This window comes from Oncorhynchus masou, chromosome 29, assembly GCF_036934945.1.
Source record: "Oncorhynchus masou masou isolate Uvic2021 chromosome 29, UVic_Omas_1.1, whole genome shotgun sequence".
In the NCBI taxonomy this organism is placed as follows: domain Eukaryota; kingdom Metazoa; phylum Chordata; class Actinopteri; order Salmoniformes; family Salmonidae; genus Oncorhynchus; species Oncorhynchus masou.
Genome location: NC_088240.1, coordinates 63,051,803 through 63,076,990, shown reverse-complemented (window position 1 = coordinate 63,076,990; position 25,188 = coordinate 63,051,803). Strand labels below are relative to the sequence as shown.

General features: G+C 40.8%; 2 protein-coding genes across 4 annotated transcripts; both read right to left on the bottom strand.

Moving 5' to 3' along the window:
• Nucleotides 1-1,914: 1,914 nt before the first annotated feature.
• Nucleotides 1,915-21,586, bottom strand: LOC135520233 (protein rapunzel-like). 3 transcript variants are annotated; one of them, XM_064945632.1, is made up of 3 exons: nucleotides 21,424-21,586; nucleotides 3,846-3,935; nucleotides 1,915-3,461 (listed from the first exon to the last, which is right to left on the bottom strand). In XM_064945632.1, the coding sequence occupies exon 3, from the start codon at nucleotides 3,409-3,411 to the stop codon at nucleotides 2,236-2,238; it is 1,176 nt and encodes a 391-aa protein (XP_064801704.1). In that variant the 5' UTR covers nucleotides 3,412-3,461; nucleotides 3,846-3,935; nucleotides 21,424-21,586; the 3' UTR covers nucleotides 1,915-2,235. The 3 variants fall into 3 exon arrangements, with proteins under 3 accessions (XP_064801704.1, XP_064801703.1, XP_064801705.1); XM_064945631.1 differs by lacking the exon at nucleotides 21,424-21,586 and adding an exon at nucleotides 16,588-16,709; XM_064945633.1 differs by lacking the exons at nucleotides 3,846-3,935; nucleotides 21,424-21,586 and adding an exon at nucleotides 16,588-16,709.
• Nucleotides 17,090-21,370, bottom strand: LOC135520232 (uncharacterized). The gene is made up of 2 exons (XM_064945630.1): nucleotides 20,846-21,370; nucleotides 17,090-19,177 (listed from the first exon to the last, which is right to left on the bottom strand). The coding sequence occupies exon 2, from the start codon at nucleotides 19,106-19,108 to the stop codon at nucleotides 17,924-17,926; it is 1,185 nt and encodes a 394-aa protein (XP_064801702.1). The 5' UTR covers nucleotides 19,109-19,177; nucleotides 20,846-21,370; the 3' UTR covers nucleotides 17,090-17,923.
• Nucleotides 21,587-25,188: the final 3,602 nt, after the last annotated feature.

Genomic DNA, 25,188 nt, shown 5'->3' with positions numbered 1-25,188 from the left:
ATTTGATTTCCATTGATAATTTTTGTGTGATTTTGTTGTCAGCACATTCAACTATGTGAAGAAAAAACTATTTAATAAGAATATTTCATTCATTCAGATCTGGGATGTGTTATTTTAATGTTCCCTTTATTTTTTGAGCAGTGTATATATCACATTGAGTACAATTAATTTTTCTGATCTGTAACTCCTCACCTTACATGCAGATTCAGGCAATCCTCCAGTGCAGTATCAGCCCTTTCCTCAAACATACTATACTGTGGTGACCAAAGACAGCAAACCAAATAAATCAAGATAATCTATTTTAACATAGTAATATCCATCTTTGATTTTATTTAATACAGTAATTTGTGTGATAAGAGTAAGGCATATTGATAGAGATACTAGAATAAAACAATTCCTTTTCGATCAGAGAAAACATCTTGAACATTTTATTCCCCTCATTTTCTAAAGAAAACCACACTAACATGCTACTCTGTATGATGTGATGATAGTGCCTTGTAGATTAATTATATTATCATTTGTGTTGTTTAGGGCTCAGATACTCATATGCTGACAAAGTAATATAGACATGGTTTAAAATTATGCAATAATGCCTGAGGGGATGCAGTATATGGCCAATATACCATGGCTAAGGGCTGTTTTTATGCATGATGCAAAGCGGAGGGCCTGGACACAGCCCACAGCCCCCATGGTATATTGGCCATATACCACCAACCCTTGAGGTGCCTTATTGCTATTATAAACTGTTTCTCAATGTAATTAGAGCAGTAAATATGTATGTTTTGTCATACCTGTAGTATACTGTCTGATATACTATAGCTGTCAGCCAATCAGCATTCAGGACACAAACAACCCAGTTTATAATGTTGAATATGGAGTCCTTATTACTTAGTTTAATGGGGTGCAATGAATTGTGTTCTTTTCATCCCCTTTAAAAGGATTTAAGTTATTGCCAATGGCTAGTTTGTAATATGCAGGATAAACCACCACTTCATAATCATTAATTTATTGCATTTACAGTACCAGTCAAAACTGGTACTGTATATAGCCTCTTTCCAGATGCTCCAAGCGCTGTAAGGAGGGTGTGTGAGTGGGGGGGGGGGACTCACCTCATCCACCACCAATGTGAAGCACCCACTTCAGATCAACATGTTTTGTAAAATAAAATATAAAAAAGTAGTAACATCCCTCAGAAAATAAAAGGTGCAAACTACAGTGAATATATGGAAAGTGGAATAGGTTAAACATTATGATACTAAATGTAAATACTTCATAGGGTTGTGGAACTATGGACTGAGTCAAGATGACCTGTGATACCAACATTTCTGTTGCACATGTGACGAGCGTATCTATGCTAGGCATTCATGAGCACATCTTCACAGCAATAATGTCTTAGCATGCCTTTGTAGTGGGTTGATTGATCTAATCACATGGAATGGGAGCAGGTTCACTGAAGCAGTGTGTTCCAAAATAACAGAGACAGGAATAACAAAACACAATGTCAGTTGAGTTGTTGTCATATCACAGGAGGTTGGTGGCACCTTAACTGGGGAAAACAGGCTTGTGGTAATGGCTGGAATGGAATAAGTAGAATAGTGTTGAATATATTCCGTTTGTGCCGTTCCAGCCCTTTCTATGAGACGTCATCCCCTCGGCAGCCTCTACTGTGTCATAGGAATGTAAATTGCAGCAGCTGAAAATGATTCAAAGGTGCTGTTTTTTTGTTGTCGTTTTTTTTTTTTTACATATAAAAATATGTTTTTATATGCATTTCTAGTTATGCAAACTTGAGGGATTTCTTTTGACAAACATTAGGATTTTATATTTACACACTTCATAAACATTATGTGATTTGGTCAATATAGAACATGTATCAAGACATAGATTAATTTAGATTCACAGAGGCGGCATAAATCATGACTAACACAGTTATTATGTGTGGTTTATTTGAAAATGTAAAGCAGATTTTATTTACACTATTTTAGTAGGGGGCATACATAAAAGAAAAACATTACAAAGAATAGATTAACAGGTAAAACAGTCTTTGGTAAGTATCATGCCTTATAAATGTTAGCCTATGTTCCTCCTCATTAGTATAGCTGGGGATTAGAACTCAACTGAGAAAGAGAGAAAGTACTTGGCAATGTCAGTCTTAGTGTAAAGATCAAAATTGGACTGAATATAACATTGGGTGCTAAGGCTACTTATTCATTCATTTTTAGGTAAGAAAAAAAGTCAATTGTAGTGAACACAAACATAGAAGTTCTTGTGCTCCTCCCAGTAGTGTAGCTCTTCGGCAAAGCTCCAGACACAGGCCAGGTCTTTGCAAGTCTTGACCGTGTGGACTGCACATGGACCTGGCAACTGCTCAAACAGGAGCTCAGCTGTACCCACTATGGTGAGTTTCTTCTGACCCTGGATCAGCTGCTGGATGTGGGCCTTGTTCAGAGGCTCGGGCGAGGCACTGTAGGACACCATTACGTTCAGCTTCTCGTCTGTCGCTGGCACCTGAAAGCGATTTTTTCCTGTGGGGCACTGGATGTCTTTTTTGCTGGAGAACAGGCCTGAAGGGGAGCTGAATATACGGACAGACCAGCACACCCAGTCATACTTTCTCTTCAGCTTCTCCAAAATGGCGTCTGCCAGCTGCTGGTTGCTCAGGTCAGAGTGGTCCCTAACCAACCTCCGGGAATCCAGTTCAGCCTGCTTGGGGAAGCTGGTGATGCAGTCCTCAATGACAGCATTCATTTTCACCTGTACATCCTTCATCTTTTCACCCCAGTCTTGAAGAAGCTTCTCTTCGTCATCGCAGTCCTTTAGTGCGGTGTAGCCCATCAGAGCGATGAGGCCTATGCAAAAGAGGTTCTTCAACCTGGCACAGAAGTCTTCCATTGCGCGTCGACTTTTCTCTTCATAGTTAAGAGTAATTTCCAACACTGACTCTCCAGAGAAGTTGTCTCCCGTCACGGCACTATAGAGGGTGTGTAGGTTTTTGTCGCCACCTGTTTTGACAAAATGCTCCATGAAAAGCTTCTTCTTGACCTCACGAAACTTGGGTTTGGCATTTAGGATGTCCATGTACTTGCGGAACTGGTTGGAAATGTTCTCCTCTACAGAAAAGTAGGCAGCGTCCGCTCCGCTCTTCTTGATCTCCTCGTTAATACGCTGCATCTCCTCTGAAACCACCTCCAGGCGTTCACGAACCTTCTGGAACTGCTCCTTCATGAACGCAGCTTCCTTGCTCTCCACATTGTCCAGGGCCAATTTCACGATGGGAGCAGCGATGGCGAAAACAGGGAAGAGGTCACCTGCGATACTGGCCACCACCTCAGCTCCCTGTTCAAACACTTCCATTACAGTCTCTACCACGTTCTTCTTCTCTGCTACGATCTTCTGTAGCTGGCCGGCCATCTTTGCTGGTATTGTTATTATTCAGTGCACAACAAATAACAGTATAACATCTGAAAGAAAGAGCATAAGGACATGGTCAAAAGGATGTGTGAACTCTTATTTACATTAGACATGATAAAGTCTATGGTCTACAGAATGACTCGACTAAACTGACACTTAATAATAGCAGTTTACCAAAGTCAGTCCTGGGGCAGCACTGAGTTTGTGAAACGCTGGTCTATAGAATGACTCTTGACAAAGACAGAAACCTTTCTACTGACACTTAACTAAAGCATTATTGAAGATCCATTTAAAATATAGACAACCAATCATCCCCCAGTTCAAGCCCTTAGTTAAAATTGAGGAAATGTTCAACAGCAATACCAAAGTCTTAACAATTAGGCCCATATAGTTGATTACCTACCTCCCTATAGAATATTAGTATCTGAACTTACGTAGAGCTGTTCAGGTATTGTTGAACTGTGGCCTGCTTCCTTGCTCAAACTCTCAACTAGAGTGAATCCCTGCTGGTCTCACAGTGAGAACTGATAAAGAAAGAAAGAGGGAGCAGTGTAAATTGCAGTACACAAGCAAAGCCTGCTGGGAATATAGCTGGACAATCAAAGTGAGCAATGAGGCAACAATGCAAAGACAATTCACCAGTGAGGGAAGACACGTAGGGGTAGATACTCTATGGAGTTTGAAATGTGTACTTCAAGGCAGTGTTTTAATGGTTTTATGGTATAGAAATGTTTTTTAAGTATTTACCATTTACTGTCTGCGTTATACACTCAATTCAAGTGTGTTGTATATCACATCAACAAAGTGCCAAATGAGGAAAAAACAACCAACCAATGAAGATCTGAAATACGGTTTGAAGTATGCACAGCAAGCAGGAAGCCAATTAGTAACTTCAAACACTATGATGCACTAGAGCAGACTATGACTGAAGGGGTGGTGGATTGTAACTGTACATTTGAAGAAATCACATGCAGTATCTAGCATTAGAATAACATAATACAAGCAGGAATTAAGACTAATTTCAGCCTGGAGGCCATTGTAGATTAAATACTATCATTGTTTGTTACAGAAGTAGTGACAGAACATTTATTATACCGCATTTAAAAAAAAAATGTAATACAGTATAACGTATACACCTCTGCTGCAATAAATCATTGCAAATTGTATTTGACAACTGGCATGAAATTACTTTCAGGTCAAAGTACACGGTTGCTCGCTCAGCCAGTCCAGTCAATGCCACGGAGAGTGTGGGAGTGATAAACTGTCTGTTAGAGATTAAACTTGCTGAGCAGGAGTGCATTTTCCACAAAAATGCAAGTAACCACAGCAACTAGACAACGGAAACTATTCTGTCAGCGTCTCAGTCTGCCTTTCTCTGCTGCTGAGGTCTGGCCCAAGGGGGTTTACACTGCAAAAGATCAGGGAAGATGTCACCATCATTTCTCAACCTGATCTATCACCTACATCTACAGCTGTCAAGGGAGGCACAGTGTTTATGGCCGTAGAGATTGGTCTAAGAAAATGCAAGAACTCTAGAACAATCTCAATACAGCCAAAGCTGACAACTCTCACGCATTTGACCCTCTTCTCACACCACACATCTCGCATTGAAAAGTCCAGATTTAATTTTTTTAATTAGTTAGTGTGTTAACATTTCAACTGTGCTCCAAATTGTTTTGAAATTGGAGAATCTGCGCCACTGAGGTATAATAAGAACTGAAGAATGCGTCCAAGATGTCCGACCGTTGTTTTCAAGATAAACCTACTCAAGTTCACATACGTCGATTCATGGACCGTTAATATCCAAGTGGCATCACATTTATACGGACAAACATCACATGTGCACAGGGAGCAGTGTCGACGTCATACAAACCCATAGCAGACATTGGATGAATATAAAAATGTACAATTGGCCTCAGCAGCAATTATTTGAATAATTTAATGGATGTTTTGTGCACAATGGCGATGACTAAAGTGTCTTATTAGGAATTTTCAAATCTAACTTCTCTATGTATTCGACCCCGAGTGGCACAGCTGTCTAAGGCACTGCATCGCAGTGTTTGAGGCATCACTACAGACCCTGGTTCGATACCGGGCGGTATCACAACCCGGCCGTGATAGAGTCCCATAAGGCGGCACACAATTGGCCCAGCGCTATCCGGATTAGGGGAGGGTTTAGCCGGGGTAGGCCGTCATTGTAAATAAGAATTTGTTCTTAACTGACTTGCCTGGTTAAATAAAATACAAAAAACAAAAAAAATGTGGCAGTGTATGGAAAATTGTCTTTCTGGGCTGGCATCCGCTAAACTACAGTCCCGAAGCAAAACTGTAGGAGCAGTAGAAACCATGCTTCTAGACCCGAACCCTGGCCCCTTGATCTGCGTCTGCAATTTAACATTACAAGCGGAACCTCTATCATTGAGGGGATTAATCTCGCCTGGGTGCGCAGGTAGCCGTGTTTTGCATAGGCTGAAAGTTGATTGCATTTGGAATCAGGATGTACCCCGGTGCCCCGTTCAAAGCCCAGGGTTAAGTCGGCTCAAAATGAATTAAGCACGTGTAGTAATTAGTAGGGTCCTGTGTTTGCCCATGCAAAAGTGATTGCTTTTGATAAACAAAAGGCTTTATCTGCCTTCCCAATGAAAAATATTTGAGAATTTTCTGACATTTATTTTATGGAAAAGAGATTTCTAGATGATGCACCATGCCGTCTTGTCGACAAAACGACAGAGCGCCACAGATTATTCTTTGATTTGAGAATGGCGCTCCTTCTTCCCCGCTTTCGCCCGATGGCGTGACGGCTCCGCATAATCGAATCCATCCATTGTCTTGCCATAGCACTGGGAGCTGCGGCACATTGAAGCATTTGATTGGTCTTGGTTATGTAAAGGATCAAGGGGACTGGATGCGCATTTTAAAGAAACGCTCCTCAAGATGAGAGTGGAGTTGAAAGGAGAGAGAGAAAGTTCTCTGCTGAGTTTATAAAACTGTAAAAAGAGCAGCACGGTAGCGCTGTTTTATGTACAATGTTGCCAATAAAATTAGGCTTTGTTTGGGCTCCCGAGTGGTGCAGCGGTCTACAGCACTGCATCCCAGTGCTAGAGGCGTCACTACAGACTCTGGTGCGATTCCAGGCTGTATCACAACCGGATGTGATTGGGTGTCCCATAGGGCAGCCCACAATTGACCCAGCGTCGTCCGGGTTAGGCTGGGGTAGGTCGTCATTGTAAATACGAATTTGTTCTTAACTGACATGCCTAGTTAAATTTAAAAAATATAAAATGTTGCTGTTATTCCCGTCCCTATAGAGAGAAATAGTAATGCTGTATTTTTGTGGGCACTCCGCCATGGTTAGTTGGACAAAGCCTATGGGAAAGATAAATGAAGTTTTTGTAGGGTTTTTGTAGAAGTGCCGAAAATAAGGTCTGTGGTAAACAAAGACTGAGGAGACCTTATATGTTTTGTTCTATGAGATAATGTTCCTCAGCTAACGTCACTTTTTGAGAATTTTTAACAAATTAATTAATAAAAAGGTCATGTTAACTGACTGCTATTATCTCATAAGACAAAATGTATAAGATCTCATAAGCCTGTACCTCAGACCTTATTTGGGACGTTTATAAAAAAAAAAAATCCCCATAGCTGAACGAACTAGAGGTAACTAATTTCCGGGTTTTAGGACTATAAACTGGCGAGCTCTATTGCAGAATGCAGCCTTTTGACAGCACATACTAAAGTAGATTTAATCCGCACTTGCAAGAGTCCCCTTGTTTTAGCAGGGAAGTTTGGTAGGGTGACCTTTTTGGTCAGATTGTGAACTCAAAAGTTTGATTCAAGAAGAGGGGGGGGGGGACAATACCAATACCAATTATTTGATTAGAGAGGGTGTAGGGGCAGATTTATGTAATCTTGTCTTCAGGAGATTTTATCTATTTAATTTAGCCTGATCAGTGGAATAATTGTAATTCTTAACAATGGGGTAAAATATAGGGTAATTAGTGTGCTTGACAACAATGACACTTATTCCCCATGCTTATTTTTATTATTCCACTTCTTCCAATTTTGACAGTGTAATCACACATTTGAAATCTGATATGCCTATGTCTGAAAATTAATGATGAAGCTATGTATTTTTGCAGCCATTAATGGACAGTTTTGAATAAGTCACACAAATAAGCATTGGATGTTAAATACTCCAGGCCTCAAATATAATTTTTCACATTTTACTATTGTGCAGACAATAACACAAAATAAAATCTGTATATAGCGTGTGGAAATTAATTAAGGAGGTAAGGCAATAAATAGGCCATGGTGGCAAAGTAATTACAATTTAGCAATTAACACTGGAGTGATATATGTGCAGATGAGGATGTGCAAGTATAAATACTGGTGTGCAAAAGAGCAGAAAAAAAATAAAAAAAATATGGGGATGAGGTAGGTAGTTGGTTGGATGGGCTATTTACAGATGGGCTGTGTACAGCTGCAGCGACCGGAAAGCTGCTCTGACAAGCCGATGCTTGTAGTTAGTGAGGGAGATAAGTCTACAACATCAGTGATTTTTGAAATTTGTTTCAAGACTTATTTCTGGAAAGATTTTTAAAAGTAGTAGCTCAAACTGTTTGGGCATAGATCTGGATAGTAGGACAGAACTCTGCAGGCTAACTCCGCCCCCTTTAGCAGTGACAGAAAATGTTGTAATTGGGGTTGGAAATTTCAGAATTATCGGTGGCCTTCCTAAACCACGATTCAGACAAGGCTAGGACATCAGGGTTGGCGGAGTGATCTAAAGCAGTGAACAAAGCAAACTTGAGGAGGCTTCGGATGTTAACATGCATGAATCCAAGGCGTTTCCGGTTACAGAAGTCAACAAATGAGAGCGCCTGGGGACACACAGAGCCTGGGTTAACCTCTGCATCACCAGAGGAACAGAGGAGGAGTAGGATAAGACTAAAGGCTGTAAGAACTGGTCGTCTAGTGCATTCGGAACAGAGAGTAAAAGGAGCAGACCTCTGGGCGTGGTAGGATAGATTCAGGGCATAATGCACAGACAAGGGCATGGCAGGGTGCGAGTACAGTGGAGGTAAACCTAGGCATTGAGTGACGATGAGACAGGCTGCATCTCTGGAAGCGCCAGTTAAAACCTGTTATGGCTGCGATCCCCGTACAGGGACCAACATCAGGGGACATTTCAGAGTGACAACTAAAAATACAACTTCGTAACATTAAACATTCTTGAAAATGCAAGTGACTTACACCCTTCAAAAGATTAGAATATTGGTAATCAAACTATGTTTTCCAATTTAAAATGGCTATTTTAAATTGAGAGAACAAATCCCATGCTTTTGTTTGAGAAGAGCAATCAAGAACAGAAACATTTTCCGCCATGACAGTTTTTACACATTCACATCTGAAGGTAAAATTATGACTTACATTCTGATATCTTACTCTTATTTCTCTTCCTGAGTGTCCCATTGATCAAATGAAGTGCCGTTTTCTTTGATAAAATCCATTTTTATAGCCTAAATCGAAACATTTTGTAAACCGATTGTGCCGTGAATTCCATCTCTATCAATTTTTTACGGAGCATTCGGCGTGATTCGCCCCTGTAAACAATCGTTTATCTAGTCATGGTGGGTTTCAGTGCATTCCTCTGGATGTTTGCAACACAGCCAAATGTCATTGTTTTTTTCTGCGGGGAGAATTGACCGAAGTGAGCTGATTTGAAGACAACGATAAATGACTACCTTACGCACCAATAATTTTAGTGAAGCTTCATTGATTGACTATATTTCTGCCAAATGACCACTGATCTTCTTGAAATCTAGCTGTGTAGATAGCCAATGAGCTGAGGTAAACGCCAGCATGTAATGGTTTGGGGTTGAACCACAATTCCTTGTTTGTAATCGCACGCGCAGGCAACTCCATTCTCGCCTTGACGATCAGAGGATTTGCTGTAAGGCTTTTTACGCGCAGCTGTATTTCGGAAAGTTGTAGTTTCAACGATTTCATTGAAGATATCATGGCAAATAAATCATGTAAAGCGAAGTCAAACTAAAGTGAAAGTGAGACTGATTTTTTGTTTGAGGAATCTTGGAGTGTTATGACTCAAACAAACTGAGGAGCTGTTTATGCAAGGACAGGACGTACTTCTGGACGGGTAAGTGCTAATGCCGTTTTATGAAATATAAAAAGATATATATTATATATATAAAAATAAAATAATTTTTTTTTTGCAATGAAATGTGTAGTGTGTGTGTGTGTGTTGGTTTGTTTGGGTGTGTATATATATATATATATATATATATATATATACACACACACACACACACATACAACAATGGCCGGAGTTGAATGGAACACCTTAGTGACTGTTCCCTCTGCTCTATACAATACATATCTGTTTATTTTATGTGATGATAAAAGGCTCATACAATACAAATTTTTTAAATGTTTTCTTTCACAGTGATAGCGACTCCGACTGGGGGCCCCCGGTGCCAAGCTGCCCGCTCAACCTGTGCCCCCAGTGGTGTTCATATGCCACAGTTCATTACTGCAGGCATGACTGTGCCTCAGGGCCAAAAGGGCACAGCATGGAGGCGTCGTTGTGTTCTGTGTCGCATGAAATGCACCACTTGTTCAGTTTGTCTCTGCTTTACATCAGAAAGAGACTGCTATGGGACATGGCACAGGCAGCAAAATATTATGACGAGGACTTCCAAGGGGTGTAGTGTTTGTTTTGTTTTTTTCTAATATTTTTTTAAACATTTTTTTTTGTGTGTGTGTGTGTGTGTTAGAATTTTTGATATGTTGTATATAGTTATTTGCACTACTGTATATAGTTATAGGTAATTTCACCAATTCGGCCACTTGGGTACATTTGGGCAACTTGTGTGGGACAAGGGTGACTTCATGCTAAATGTCATATAGCTCACCCATTACTGAAGTTATCAGTCTGAAACTTTGCACACCTACAGTTGCCCTCTTGTGTTATCCATCAAAATTATCTCCAGCATCCTATCTGACTGTGTGGCTATTCTAGTACATGTGAAAGATGATACTACAACAATAAAAAACAGAAAACGTATGCTCTTTCTCTTTTCTTCCACCACATCTACTGTGTTATATTCTCCTACATTACATTAACAGTTTCACAAACTTCAGAATGTTTCCATTCAAATGATACCAAGAATATGCATATCCTTGCCTCTGGGGCTGAGCTACAGGCAGTTAGATTTGGATATGTCTTCAGGCGGAAATTGAGAACAAAGGGATGCAGCCATAACAGGTTTTAAACTAGGTGTGGTCTCCGCATGTCTGGGGGGTGGGGCAAGGGAGCTAACTGAGGCATGTAGAGCGGAACTTGGGGCTCTGCAGTAAAACAAAACAATAAGAGCTACCCTAAACAACAGTATACAAGGCATATTTACATTGACATAGGTAGAGTAAGATTATGGCAATGATCGTCAACTAGTAGGGTTAAACCACCTTAATATTGATATCTATTAGATTTTTCTTAAAGGTTGGTTGATTGAGAAATTAATTGTTATAACAAGAACATTCTCAAACACCCAACACTTGGGAAACATAGACCAGGAGTTGCCAACCCTCCTAGAGTGCAAGCAGGATTTTCTTCCAGCCCTATTTGAAAGAGTTCACCCAAATGACAAAATCCAAAATGGTTGTGTCTTCAACTAGACTGCAATCTATGATTTGGTTTCACACTGCCTTCAACCATTAATATTAGAATTTCTTGTGCAGAGCGTTTGTGTTGTGGTAACACTCCCATCACGTGTCACATACAACTGTCCACCTGGGAACAGGTATCAATCCCTGCTTCCAACCTTCCCACTGCTTTTCCCAATGTGCCTGTCTCTCCATCTCATTTCATTACCGTCTGAATAAAGTGTCAAACTACCCCAAAAATCTAAAAGTAACAAAGTCGTTGAATTTTGAGTGTTCATTTAATGTTCAAAGATTCCGGAACACACCTGACCTGTGGTTTTCATTTTTAAAAATGTTCCACTCTTAGGCCTAAACCATGTCAAAATAGGTAGAATAGCAGGAAATGGGCTTTAAAACAATACAATTTTCATGGGGGAGGACCCCCAGACCCCACATCTAGGGGTTGTGTTAGGGGGCAATGAAATTCACATAGCAAAATGTCTTCAAAGGTTGGCAGCCCTGTCAATATAATTGATTAGAATGTATAATCCAGCATACTAAATATAAACAGATGGTCTGATACTATTAGATCAGCAGCTATCATAAAACAGATGGGGCAAATGGCTTTGAAAAAGACACGCCTCTCATTGATACAACATCTGCATTAGAAGCCAGCTCAATGATGGAAGCAGAATGTCATGCATTAGGATAGAAAAACATCCATCTAATTTGATGTAGCCATCCACACTGCCATGCTAAAAAAACTAGACATTTCAGCTTCCATTAAAACCTTAACTCCCAGGGGTTGTCTCATTGTCTGAGTGTATGTGAAGTATCTCTACCTCCGGCGCCGACAGAGATGGCCGCCTCGCTTTGTGTTCCTAGGAAACTACAGTTTTTTTTACATGTTATTTCTTACATTAGTAGCCCAGGTCATCTTAGGTTTCATTACATACAGTCGAGAAGAACTACTGAATATAAGAGCAGCGTCAACTCACCATCAGTACGACCAAGAATATGACTTTCGCGAAGTGGATCCTGTGTTCTGCCTTTCACCCAGGACAACGGAATGGATCCCAGCCGGCGACCCAAAAAAACGACTTTGTAAAAGAGGGAAACGAGACTGCCTTCTGGTCAGACTCCGGAGATGGGCACATCGTGCACCACTCCCTAGTATACTTCTCGCCAATGTCCAGTCTCATGACAACAAGGTTGATGAAATCCGAGCAAGGGTAGCATTCCAGAGGGACATCAGAGACTGTAACGTTCTTTGCTTCACAGAAACATGGCTCACTGGAGAGACGCTATTGGAATCCGTGCAGCCAGCTGGTTTCTCCACGCATCGCGCCGACAGAAACAAACATCTTTCTGGTAAGAAGAGGGGTGGGGGCGTATGCCTTATGGCTAACGAGACGTGGTGTGATCACAAAAACTTTCTGTTCACCTGATTTAGAATTCCTCACAATCAAATGTCGACCAAGGGAATTCTCTTCGATTATAATCACAGCCGTATACATTTCCCCCCAAGCAGACACATCGATGGCTCTGAACAAACTTTATTTGACTCTTTGCAAACTGGAATCCATACATCCTGAGGCTGCATTCATTGTAGCTGGGATTTTAACAAGGCTAATCTGAAAACGCTAATCTGACTCCCTAAATTGTATCAGCATATCGATTGCGCAACCAGGGCTGGCAAAATCTTGGATCATTGCTATTCGAACTTCCGCGATGCATATAAGGCCCTGCCCCGCCCTCCTTTCGGAAAAGCTGACCACGACTCCATTTTGTTGATCCCTGCCTACAGACAGAAACTAAAACAAGAAGCTCCCACGCTGAGGTCTGTCCAACGCTGGTCCGACCAATCTGATTCCACACTCCAAGACTGCTTCCATCACGTGGACTGGGATATGTTTCGTATTGCGTCAGACAACAACATTGACGAATACGCTGATTCGGTGTACAAGTTCATTAGAACGTGCTTTGAAGATGTCATTCCCATAGCAACGATTAAAACATTCCCTAACCAGAAACCGTGGATTGATGGCAGCATTCACGTGAAACTGAAAGCGCGAACCACTGCTTTTAATCAGGGCAAGGTGACCGGAAACATGACTGAATACAAACAGTGCAGCTATTCCCTCCGCAAGGCAATCAAACAAGCTAAGCGTCATTACAGAGACAAAGTAGAATCTCAATTCAATGGCTCAGACACAAGTGGTATGTGGCAGAGTCTACAGTCAATCACGGATTACAAAAAGAAAACCAGGCCCGTCAAGGACCAGGATGTCTTGCTCCCAGGCAGACTAAATAACTTTTTTGCCCGCTTTGAGGACAATACAGTGCCACTGACACGGCCTGCAACGAAAACATGCGGACTCTCCTTCACTGCAGCCGAGGTGAGTAAAACATTTAAACGTGTTAACCCTCGCAAGGCTGCAGGCCCAGACAGCATCCCCAGCCGCGCCCTCAGAGCATGCGCAGACCAGCTGGCTGGTGTGTTTACGGACATATTCAATCAATCCCTATCCCAGTCTGCTGTTCCCAAATGCTTCAAGAGGGCCACCATTGTTCCTGTTCCCAAGAAAGCTAAGGTAACTGAGCTAAACGACTACCGCCTCGTAGCACTCACTTCCGTCATCATGAAGTGCTTTGAGAGACTAGTCAAGGACCGTATCACCTCCACCCTACCTGACACCCTAGACCCACTCCAATTTGCTTACCGCCCAAATAGGTCCACAGACGATGCAATCTCAACCACACTGCACACTGCCCTAACCCATCTGGACAAGAGGAATACCTATGTGAGAATGCTGTTCATCGACTACAGCTCGGCATTTAACACCATAGTACCCTCCAAGCTCGTCATCAAGATCGAGACCCTGGGTCTCGACCCCGCCCTGTGCAACTGGGTACTGGACTTCCTGACGGGCCGCCCCCAGGTGGTGAGGGTAGGCAACAACATCTCCACCCCGCTGATCCTCAACACTGGGGCCCCACAAGGGTGCGTTCTGAGCCCTCTTCTGTACTCCCTGTTCACCCACGACTGCGTGGCCACACACACCTCCAACTCAATCATCAAGTTTGCGGACGACACAACAGTGGTAGGCTTGATTACCAACAATGACGAGACGGCCTACAGGGAGGAGGTGAGTGCCCTCGGAGTGTGGTGTCAGGACAATAACCTCACACTCAACGTCAACAAAACGAAGGAGATGATTGTGGACTTCAGGAAACAGCAGAGGGAACACCCCCCTATCCACATCGATGGAACAGTAGTGGAGAGGGTAGTAAGTTTTAAGTTCCTCGGCATACACATCACAGACAAACTGAATTGGTCCACCCTCACAGACAGCATCGTGAAGAAGGCGCAGTAGCGCCTCTTCAACCTCAGGAGGCTGAAGAATTTTGGCTTGTCACCAAAAGCACTCACAAACTTCTACAGATGCACAATCGAGAGCATCCTGGCGGGCTGTATCACCTCCTGGTACGGCAACTGCTCCGCCCACAACCGTAAGGCTCTCCAGAGGGTAGTGAGGTCTGCACAACGCATCACCGGGGGCAAACTACCTGCCCTCCAGGACACCTACACCACCCGATGTTACAGGAAGGCCATAAAGATCATCAAGGACAACCCACCACCCGAGCCACTGCCTGTTCACCCCGCTATCATCCAGAAGGCGAGGTCAGTGGAGGTGCATCAAAGCTGGGACCGAGAGACTGAAAAACAGCTTCTATCTCAAGGCCATCAGACTGTTAAACAGCCACCACTAACATTGAGTGGCTGCTGCAAACACACTGACTCAACTCCAGCAACTTTAATAATGGGAATTGATGGGAAATTATGTAAATATGTCACTAGCCACTTTAAACAATGCTACCTTATATAATGTTACTTACCCTACATTATTCATCTCATATGCATACGTATATACTGTACTCTATATCATCGACTGCATCCTTATGTAATAAATGTATCACTAGCCACTTTAACTATGCCACTTTGTTTACATACTCATCTCATATGTATATACTGTACTCGATACCATCTACTGTATCTTGCCTATGCTGCTCTGTACCATCACTCATTCATATATCTTTATATACATATTCTTTATCCCCTTACACTTGTGTGTATAAGACAGTAGTTTTGGAATTGTTAGTTAGATTACTTGTTGGTTATTACTGCATTGTCGGAACTAGAAGCACAAGCATTTCGCTACACTCACATTAACATCTGCTAACCATGTGTATGTGACAAATAAAATTTGATTTGATTTAATCACTAAAGCAGACAAATGATCCAGGGTAAAGTGATGGTGATTGTACATTTTCAGATGTGCAAGAATTAGGCTTAGACACTAGCCAACACATAGGTTGAATCAAAGTCGTTTACACATGATTTCAATTACATTACGTTGAACCAACGTGGAATAGACGTTAAATTTACGGCTGTGCCCAGTGGGTACAGACTCAAAAGTGCTATAGCTGTAGCTCTACAAGGGAGGCATATCTCAGGCCAAATAATTCACCAAATAACAAGCAGGCCAGTCAACCTTAAAATGTACATTAACTGATGTCCACTGAGAAGTAGTTAGGCCTACTGAAGTAATAATTGTCAACATCATAACTGATCCATTTGTATATTAATATCTGGCCATCAAGATAGACATTTTATAGTGTCTTCTTTTCATGGTTTGAGTCCTAAATTAAATACAATCATTCAAAGCTGCAAGAATAAATGGCAACATTTGAGTGGCCCAAACAATCAGTAAGCTACAGTATCTTTGTCGATTGAGGACTAGTTGAGGGAGGTGGCCAAATCATCCTGTGAAACTTGCTCACATATACACTGACCAGCCATGACTGGCTGCATTTAACAAATGGACATAGCTCTTTGCAAGCCGAGAAGAGAAAATCATATTACACTTGTTGTTGTTAAAAGCTGTTCATGTAGCCTCTTAATGGGAACTGAATCGATTAGCTCGTTCAACAAAGGCTCTAATTGCTTTATTTCAGTACCTTGTTTAACTCCCTATATAGTCTGCATACCTCGTGGTTTAATATGATAAGGCCTTGCAACAATATGTCAATTGATTAAATTCAGCACTGTTGCCACCGCAGTCGTACTTGTATCGTGACAATATATAATTATGGCCACGAGAAACACTTCCTGGAAAGGCCTGCACATTATGTCACCGATTCTAGGCTACCAACGCCCAACCACTGTTTTCACAGAAGTTGTGCACATAGTTACATTGTGTGTTTTGCGCAACTTACAGTAAAACATTGCGCATTTAAATAATAGCCTCATGACATGATAAAGTAATGTTTTCAAAGATATCGTAGGATCTCAAAAAGTCATGACCATTTTGACCAGTCTCGTCGTTAAAGAACTGCGCAACTAATGAAAACAGCTGCGATAACTTTTGGAAAATATAAGACAGAACTGTGTAAGCCTATTGAAGAAACTTTTAAATGGTCATATGCAATTACGTTTGGCTAAAAACTCACCTTTTCATTCGCTTTAGTTTGAGGAAGAAAAGCAAATGATTTATCCGATCTGTTTTTCTCTTCCTATTGGTCTCATATTACAGTTAAAGTGGCACACCCATCGACAGAAGCTAAACTTGGGTGGTGGTTAGACAAGTTGTTGAACAAATGATAGCATATTTTCCTGGTCAACATAGAAATTATAATAAATTACGCTCCTTTGACAAATAACTGACAAAAGTATTTTACCAAGACTATTATAACATTTGCTGAGGATAATTGTGTTTATATTGTGTGAGCTAGTGATTGTTTAGGGAGTAATGTAAATAAACTGTCATATATTATCAGTATCAATGTTTATGACTACATGTACCTCTGCTTAAACGTTTTAACATACAGTACCCTCGTGTTTTTTTTTTACATTTCTTCAGCTGCAGATAGAAATATAACTTAGACGTCCTAATTTACTATTGCATAAAATTCCTACTGTACTCTTGCATAATGATGACAAGCGATAACAATGTCCTTTATATTGTGGTTTATTATGAATAAAGAAGACCAAAAACATGAGAAATTATAAGGATATCAAATGTGTGAATATAGACAGAGATGTAATGTTGTAAGGATATAGATTTGGACAGTGTGATGCATCTATCAACAGCATTTTCCAACAGAGCTTGAGTAAGTCCTCAGTACATTGATGAGGAGAAATGGTTGTTTGCTGAAAGCTTACATAACACATTATTACGCTGACTGGTGTGCTAATTACAGTATGGTCATCATGAAATACTGGAATGCAGGTAAAATAAGGTATCTTACTATTCTATTTGGTAGGAGGAAGTACTATGTTCTCATATGTTGGCATTGTTGTTGAGTAGCGCCACAGCCTGGCATAAAATGTCTCATATATGTCCATTAATACACATATACAAATCCTGATAGTTTAAACCAGGTGTGCCAAACTCATTTTGCCCAGGGGGCCGCATTCTGTCTTCAAAGAGATAGAGGCGCCGTACTAAAAATTGGTTATATTTCTTTGCCGTGAAATTTTGCATAAGACAGTCTACTATCCATTGTTCCCCCCCAAAAAATCTGGACCCTGCAGGCCATGTGTTTGACACCCCTGGTTTAAATTATCACAAACTACACAAAAATCTATGAGGCCAATAAACAAATAAAAATGTTGCAGTCTGTAACAAGAGATTATATTTCACACAACCACTCTAGCTAAAGCATCAGCTAGGTTTGCAATATCAATAAAAACACCTCTAAACTCAGTTATAAACATTCATGAATTGTATTTGTAGTTTTCCCCATTATAACTACTCTATTTTCCATTGCACTGTGTAACAAAAGGCTACTCAGGATGAACACATAGGTAAGCTTTTTTGTGTTTTCCATAGTAATAACAATCCTCTTGGAAGTTGTTGGACTCCACCACTTCCTTATAGTGGCTGACAGCATGGACCAAGCAGTTGGGGAGACTTCTGCTGAGGACCTGAGCCACATTCATCATGTTCCCCTTCAGTTTCTGCCCCTCAATCTCTTGCTGGATCTGACCCTTGTTGATAGGCTTAGGCTGAACACTGAAAGAGATCACCACTTTGATGTTGTTCTTGGTCAACACATCAAAGTAATTAGCTCCTCCTCTACTTCCATGGTACTTCTTTCCAGCTAGCCAGTTGAAAAAGAAAATGCGCTCCTTGTCATTGAAGACCCTGATAGACCAGCTCACCCAGTCAAATTTCTTAATAAGGGTGTCTAATAGGGATTTGGTGAAGTCAAGGTCAACACTGCCAGGTTTCTCCTGAAGATGATGTTCCATGTCCAGTTTGGCCTGATCTGCAAAGTTTTCAGTGCAATCGTCCACCGCTGCTTTCATGCGGTTCTCAACATCTTCCATACGCTCCTGCCACTTCTTCACCATCTCATCCCCCACAACCCCTTCCTTGAGGCTGGCGTAACCCATGACAGCAATGATGCCCACCACAAAGAGCTTCTTAAGCCTGGCGCAGAAATCTTCTACCGCCCTTCTACTCCTTTGTTCTGTGGAAACCACTGTCTCCAGCATGGGGTCACCTGAGGTATTGTCCCCGGTAACGGCATTATAGAGCGCGTCCAGGTTCAAGTCCGCGTCCGTGTTCTCATAATGGCTGAGGAACTTCTCCATCTTCTTCTCTTTGAACTTGGGCTTGGTGGTGACAAAGTCCTGGAACTTTTCGTACTGGCTGAGCATTTGTGCCTCACGGTCAAAGTTCTGCTTATTCAAGGAGGTCCTCTGCAGCTCCAGGGCGATTTGTTCGATCTCAGCCTGGATGCCTTCCAGTTTCTGGTTGACCATGCTGAACTGCTCAGTCAGGTAGCGAACATCCTGCCCTTCAGGGTTGCTGAGGATCTCAGAGGAGGCTACGAACACAGCCTCAAGGACGGGATGGAGCTGGCCCACAGTGACTGCCAGGACTGCGGAGGCCTGTCCCATGATCTCCACTCCTTTCTCGATTTTGCCTCTGTTCTGCACGAGCCATTCTGCCACACTGGTCATTTTGAGGGGTCTATCACAAAGTAACAATAGCCAACAAGGTCTTCAAAGATTCTCCAACTATGTTGATGTCTGAAAGAGAAACAAGAGGAACAAACCATAAAGCTCTTGTGGAGGTTTGTTGAGGTGAAATAATACATTTGTTAAGGCAGCAATATCCGATTTTGTGTACTTTTTTCTTCTTCTAAGGATTAGCTAGCTATTAGTTTGAAAAAGTTTGTGTTGGAGATTGGAGACTCGATCATCATCATCTCCAATGGTGTAAAGAACTTAAGTAAAAATACTTGAATGTACTACTGAAGTCATTTTTGGGGATATTTGTACTCTACTATTTATATTTTTGACAACTTTTACTTTTGCTGGACTACATTCCTAAATAAAATAATGTACTTTTTACTCCACACATTTTCCCTGACACCCAAAAGTATTCGTTATATTTTGAATGCAGGACAGGAAATTGGTCAAAGAACATCCCTGGTCATCCCTACTGCCTCTGATCTGGCGGACTCACTAAACACACATGCTGCATTTGTAAATGATGTCTGATAAAAACAATTTAAATGGTGCCGTCTGGCTTGCTTAATACTAGGAATTTGAAATGATATATACTTTTACTTTTGATACTTAAGTATATTTTAGCAATTACATTTACTTTTGATACTTACATATATTTTAAAAACCAAATACTTAGACCTTTACTCAAGTTGTATTTTACTGGGTGACTTTCACTTTTACTTGAGTCATTTTCTATTACAGTATCTTTACTTTTACTCAAGTATGAAAATTGGGTACTGATCGTATCCAACACAGAAAATATGAACAGCGTCTAACACAGACACCAGACAGTTGGAGTCAAATAGAACAAGCTACTCTCAGCAATAAAACAGATGGAGAACATGTTGGGACATGCAAGAGTCTAGTTTCATGCCACACCCAGAGTCTCAGGTATATGACAGGACTCGATCACAGCTTCGGTGGCACTGACTCACTTCAAAACATGATTTAAAATAAACATACTGAATGTTTATGGCAACTCAGAGCAAACATAAAAAGCAGTGTGTGTACTCTCGCTTTATGACGTGGAGAGTTGCGCAACATTGCAGTGCTGGCTTTTTGGAGTTGAATTGACAAGCCTAACAATAGCCAAGACCCAAATCAAACACAGATGTCCACAACCTGGGAAAAAAGGGGATTTTCAATGTAAAATACACAAAAGAGATGAGCTCACACATATCTCATTCCCCTGAGACAATATCTACTACAGAAAAAAGGCACACCCAGAAGGAAAAAAATTCCCCACTGCACTTGTTCTGTAATGAAAAACACACTTTTCTCCCACACACTAAAATATAAGTTAATTGAAATGCAATTGTGTCATTGAATTCACAGCATCTCCATGTACAATGTAGCATCAGTCATTTACATTTTTATGAAAAACACGAAATACAGATTCATATGTACACCCATAGACCATGGGCTTACCAGTAATTGCTGGATGGCAAGATGAATGGTGTCATTTTACATGCTTTCCCAAGGTCTACCACTGTACTAATTACGTCAGTACGTCAATCACCAGTTATTGCTATCCTATTTTTAAATTACACAATGTCCAAAAAATGGTGTTAAGAGTATATTCAATAATTGGAATTTTGATGTAATTTGTAGAATTCACTTGTGACTCATCACTACATTGAACTGAAAGCATTTTAATAAAAAATAATAGTGAAGAAAAATACTTACTGAGAAATTGTCTTGGTTTAGGATATGTCAAGTCTTCACTTGTAAAACAAAAATAGTTGACTGTGAGAATGCTAATCCAAGGGTACAATTAAGAGGAAGAAAAAGGCGAGCCCCAAACTATTTTTGTAACCGAGGAGGTATTTTGCCTTCTTTTCAATATCACTCAACTTCTCTCAAATCCTTTGAACATAGGAGTGCTGAATAAAATCTTATTTCTACCGATTATTTTCCATTCTACTGGGGGAAGAAACAAGCCTAAAGAACTCTTATTGAGACCACATCCTTGAGTGATGAGATACCAGCAAGACCACATCCGTTAACAATGGTATCCCAGCATCTCAAATTGCACTTGAATTTCACCTGTTTGCCTTGTCAGTGCACAAACAAAGTGGATCTTTCAAAACCAGTTCCTCACTTTTTCATATGTCTCAGAGGTAGCCTCTACTTCTCAAACAAGATCAGTTTGTCAAATGATAGAAATTCTGGGTAAATAAAAGTTGACACCCTTGATGCTAATTCAAACTGCCCAGATAGTTAAACAAAATGGAGCACGATAAAGAAAAGAGGAAGAAACTCACCTCTGATAGTCCAATAAAGTATACAGGGGTGCAGTCCAGTTATCCAACAGTCCAACTGTGCCTCTGAGCACCAGCCTCCTAGTGTTGGGATGTATATGTAGTCTCTCTCTCTCTTCTCTGTCTCTCTCTCTGTCTCTCTCCCTCGGCACTCCCCCTTTGGAACTCCTCCATCCCCTCTCTGCATTCCAACAGGAACCCACTCTGAGGGATGAGGGGCAGGCACTGAGACAGATAACATCTTGTAAACACAGCCCATGCAAGGACACCACTGCCATTCACACAAGGTGTGAAGGATTGTGTGTGTGTCTGTGTGTGTGTGCATGTGTATGTCCAAGCGTTCAAGTGAGCAAGAGAGCCACAAACAAAACCCTGCTTGTTGTGTCTCCATTGAGGTTGCTATGGCCACTGCTTCTTGCCTCTTTTAATAGTGTGCCTGCTAAATGCCACTGAGTTCTGTAAAGTAAGCATGATGTTTTACAGATAGGAAATTGCAGTTCCCTAAACAGAGGCAGTTCTTAGTATTTTCAAAATAGCACACATAAGGGACATCAGAGCTAAAACATGTGTAATTTTGAACTCTTTTAACCTTGAAAATGCATTATCACTGAAGGCAAGCTATTGGACATTTGGATTGAGGCGTAGTAATTTGGAAAACACCCTGTATAAGTTGGAATACACCCTGGAGCTGCAGTGCTCTCAGAGTCACTCCGTCACAGTGCTGAGCAGAGCAGTGAAAGGACCTTTGTGTCTCTGCATCCACACCATGGGAGACAGAGCTCAGCCACTGTCTTTGTGCTTCAGCTCTGACTGTAACGCACACTGTCTAATATGACCAATCAGTCCAGTTAACACTGGAGAGAAGAAAGAGGCAGAGATAGAAGAAGAGGAGAAGGGGTTATGTGTCGTGAAGTCAGGACGGTCAGTCATATTGAAGAGGATTTGGTACCCCCCAGTGTTTTTTGGGTCTCCCTGTATCGTTCCGCTGTCAGATGTCGCACTCTGCTAACTCATTACCATCGGAAAGGGGAGGATATGCTTAGCAGGGACTCAACGGTATGTGGCGTGATGGGTGGTATTGACTGACGCTGGGAAACATGCTGACTATGAGGTGTCAGTGTGATGAAGCAAAGCTTACTTCCTGAATCTTACTTCCCAAATATTCCACATTACGTAATTTGAGATGTCCCCTATCCTGTCAAAAATTACAGTTCACTATCCAGTGTGCTAAAATCCTAAATCATTCATCCATTACCCATTTACCAGCCGGTTTTGTGGTTCATTTTTGAAGAAAAGTGAACTGAAAACTACCGATTGGAAACTTCAGAAAGATTCCATCTCACGTAAAATCTTTTCAATGGAAAATAGGGCCTCATTTAAATAAACATGGCATTTGAAGGTGGATTTAAGCATACAAGGTGGAACAATTGTAAAGTCTTTAAAGTAATGACAACTAGGTGAACAAGGTGTGCCAGATAGGTCAATATATTTTTAGCTGATGTTTTGTCTGGTTTTACTCAGCTAATAGCCATAACAGCTTAATAATCCTGTTCAACAACTTTAATGTTAATAAACAGGTCGAATAAGCATTGTTTTGTCTTATTATTTTATGTGCATAGTGAATCTGCAGACATTATGGCACACTTTGAACCTTTTTGTCTTCTCTTTTATGATCCTTGGATGCCGGTTTAGTCGGTTTAGGTTTATAACTAAAATCTCAACAGAATCTCATGATTGATGGTGAGGCACAGAGGCACATGTCCAAATGCTTATGCTGCTATCCCTAATAATTCCAGACTTGATTAGTATGTACAGTATATTTCCTCAAATGAAAATGAAAGTGTATGGGAAATGTTAATGCTTGTGCTATTTCTGTGTTCTATTCATGTGCTGTTCTAAGTAACACATTTCTGTGTTCATGCAAGTGGCTGATTGTACAAATCCTCACTATTAGTAGCTGCAATTTGGCAGTACGCCCAGATCTTGTTTTGAGAACGAACAAGAAATCTCAGTTTCAAGGTCTCAACTTAGAGAGAAAGAAGCCTCGTGAGGTATTGGTCTGTCACATGTAATGAACCAGTATTGGTCTGTCACATGGATGAAACAAAATGGTAATGGTTAATTAATTATGTTAAATTATGCAAATATAACTTGTCTGTGTATAGCCGTATATAAGACAACTGCTGGGTCTGCCCAGGCAGAGCTCCTGATTGACATGTTTACTATGGTTCATTGAGTTGGTTGGAACCTCTCCAGCGCTCTAACAATAAACAATGATTCATTAAGATTGACTTCGAGTGCCCCTATGTATGAATTTCCACGACAAAAGGTTATAGAAGAAGAGGGGGTGAAGATAATGGAAGGCTGTGTTTGGGCAATAAATACACATATTTTTGGGGATAGACATGATGTCCTTGGTCTATAATTTGTTAATGTTAATTAAGAGAGGACTTAGCACCCGTCTTTCCTGGATTTGAGCAACTCCCATGTGAAAACAAATGTGGGTTGGTATGACAGTTTACTAGAAAAAGGGTTGAGCAACAAAAATGAAAGTGCTTCTTAGGCATAGTGGCTGCTATGAGACGTGAGATACTGCTGGAGGCTCCAAGGTTGGGTCACAGCCAGATACTGTAGGTGCATCAACATCATATGTCTGTATCATCAACATATGTGAGTGCTAATATGAGCATAAAATGTGACACCACAATATAATATCACTTCATGGCACGGTATACTGCTTAGTTGATCACTTGATCACTTGATCACTCTGTTGTCGCTAAGAATTTTCCGGCACTGCATTCAAATGAGCCTCGTGATTTACATAAATTCACTGAAAACCCACAGTTTTCCTTCTCTCTTGCTCGATCAAATGCTAAAGCACCAGACAGAATAAATGTCCTACTACTGTAGATCCTACGACTGCAACATTGAAAAGTACAAAAATGTATCCGAAATGCAGCCATACACAATAACAACCATTGTTTTATATAGCTTAATAAGACAAGATAGATATTGGTCTCCACTACACATAAGTATATTTGAATTGCAGCTATAAGCTACACCTAAACTATAGCCTAATGTAGCATATTAAAACTATTTTCCTGTTACAAATCATCATTTCCTGCAGCAGGATTATTTTATACCTGAGATGGAACTGGACAAATTAAGATCCTACATCCCACTGGGCACAACTTGTTGGATCAACGTTGCTTGAAGGTAATTTGTCAAGGTATTGTGACATGGAAATTTCAACCACAGGGTTATGTCATCATGGTAACCAAATTCCAACATAGACAAATATGTTGAATTTGTACCTTACTGTATATCCGCCAACAGAAAAAAACCGCAATAAACTGGTCAGCAGCTACTGGAGAATTGATCTACTTACAGATATTCATTTGGTCTCCCATCCAAGATTATAACCAAGCCCTTCTTATGTTTGTTACTGACTATTACCAATGTGTTATCGTGTGAATGATTATTGAGAGATCTCTTAATAACTAAATAGATTCCCTGTTGCCATCAGAGTAATTTCAAAGGGTAGGTTTAACAGAGCAAATTAAATGTAACCATACTTTCTAAGTCATATATCATCAATATTTAGGCCTATATTGCATTTGCGAAGTCATCAACAGCGATTGTTTCAATTCAACCCAGGGTTCAAGAAAAAAATAGACAATAGGCTACATACACTGAGTATAACAAACATTAGGAACACCTTCCTAATATTGAGCGGTGTGTGGATTTGATTAGCATGTACAGTATATT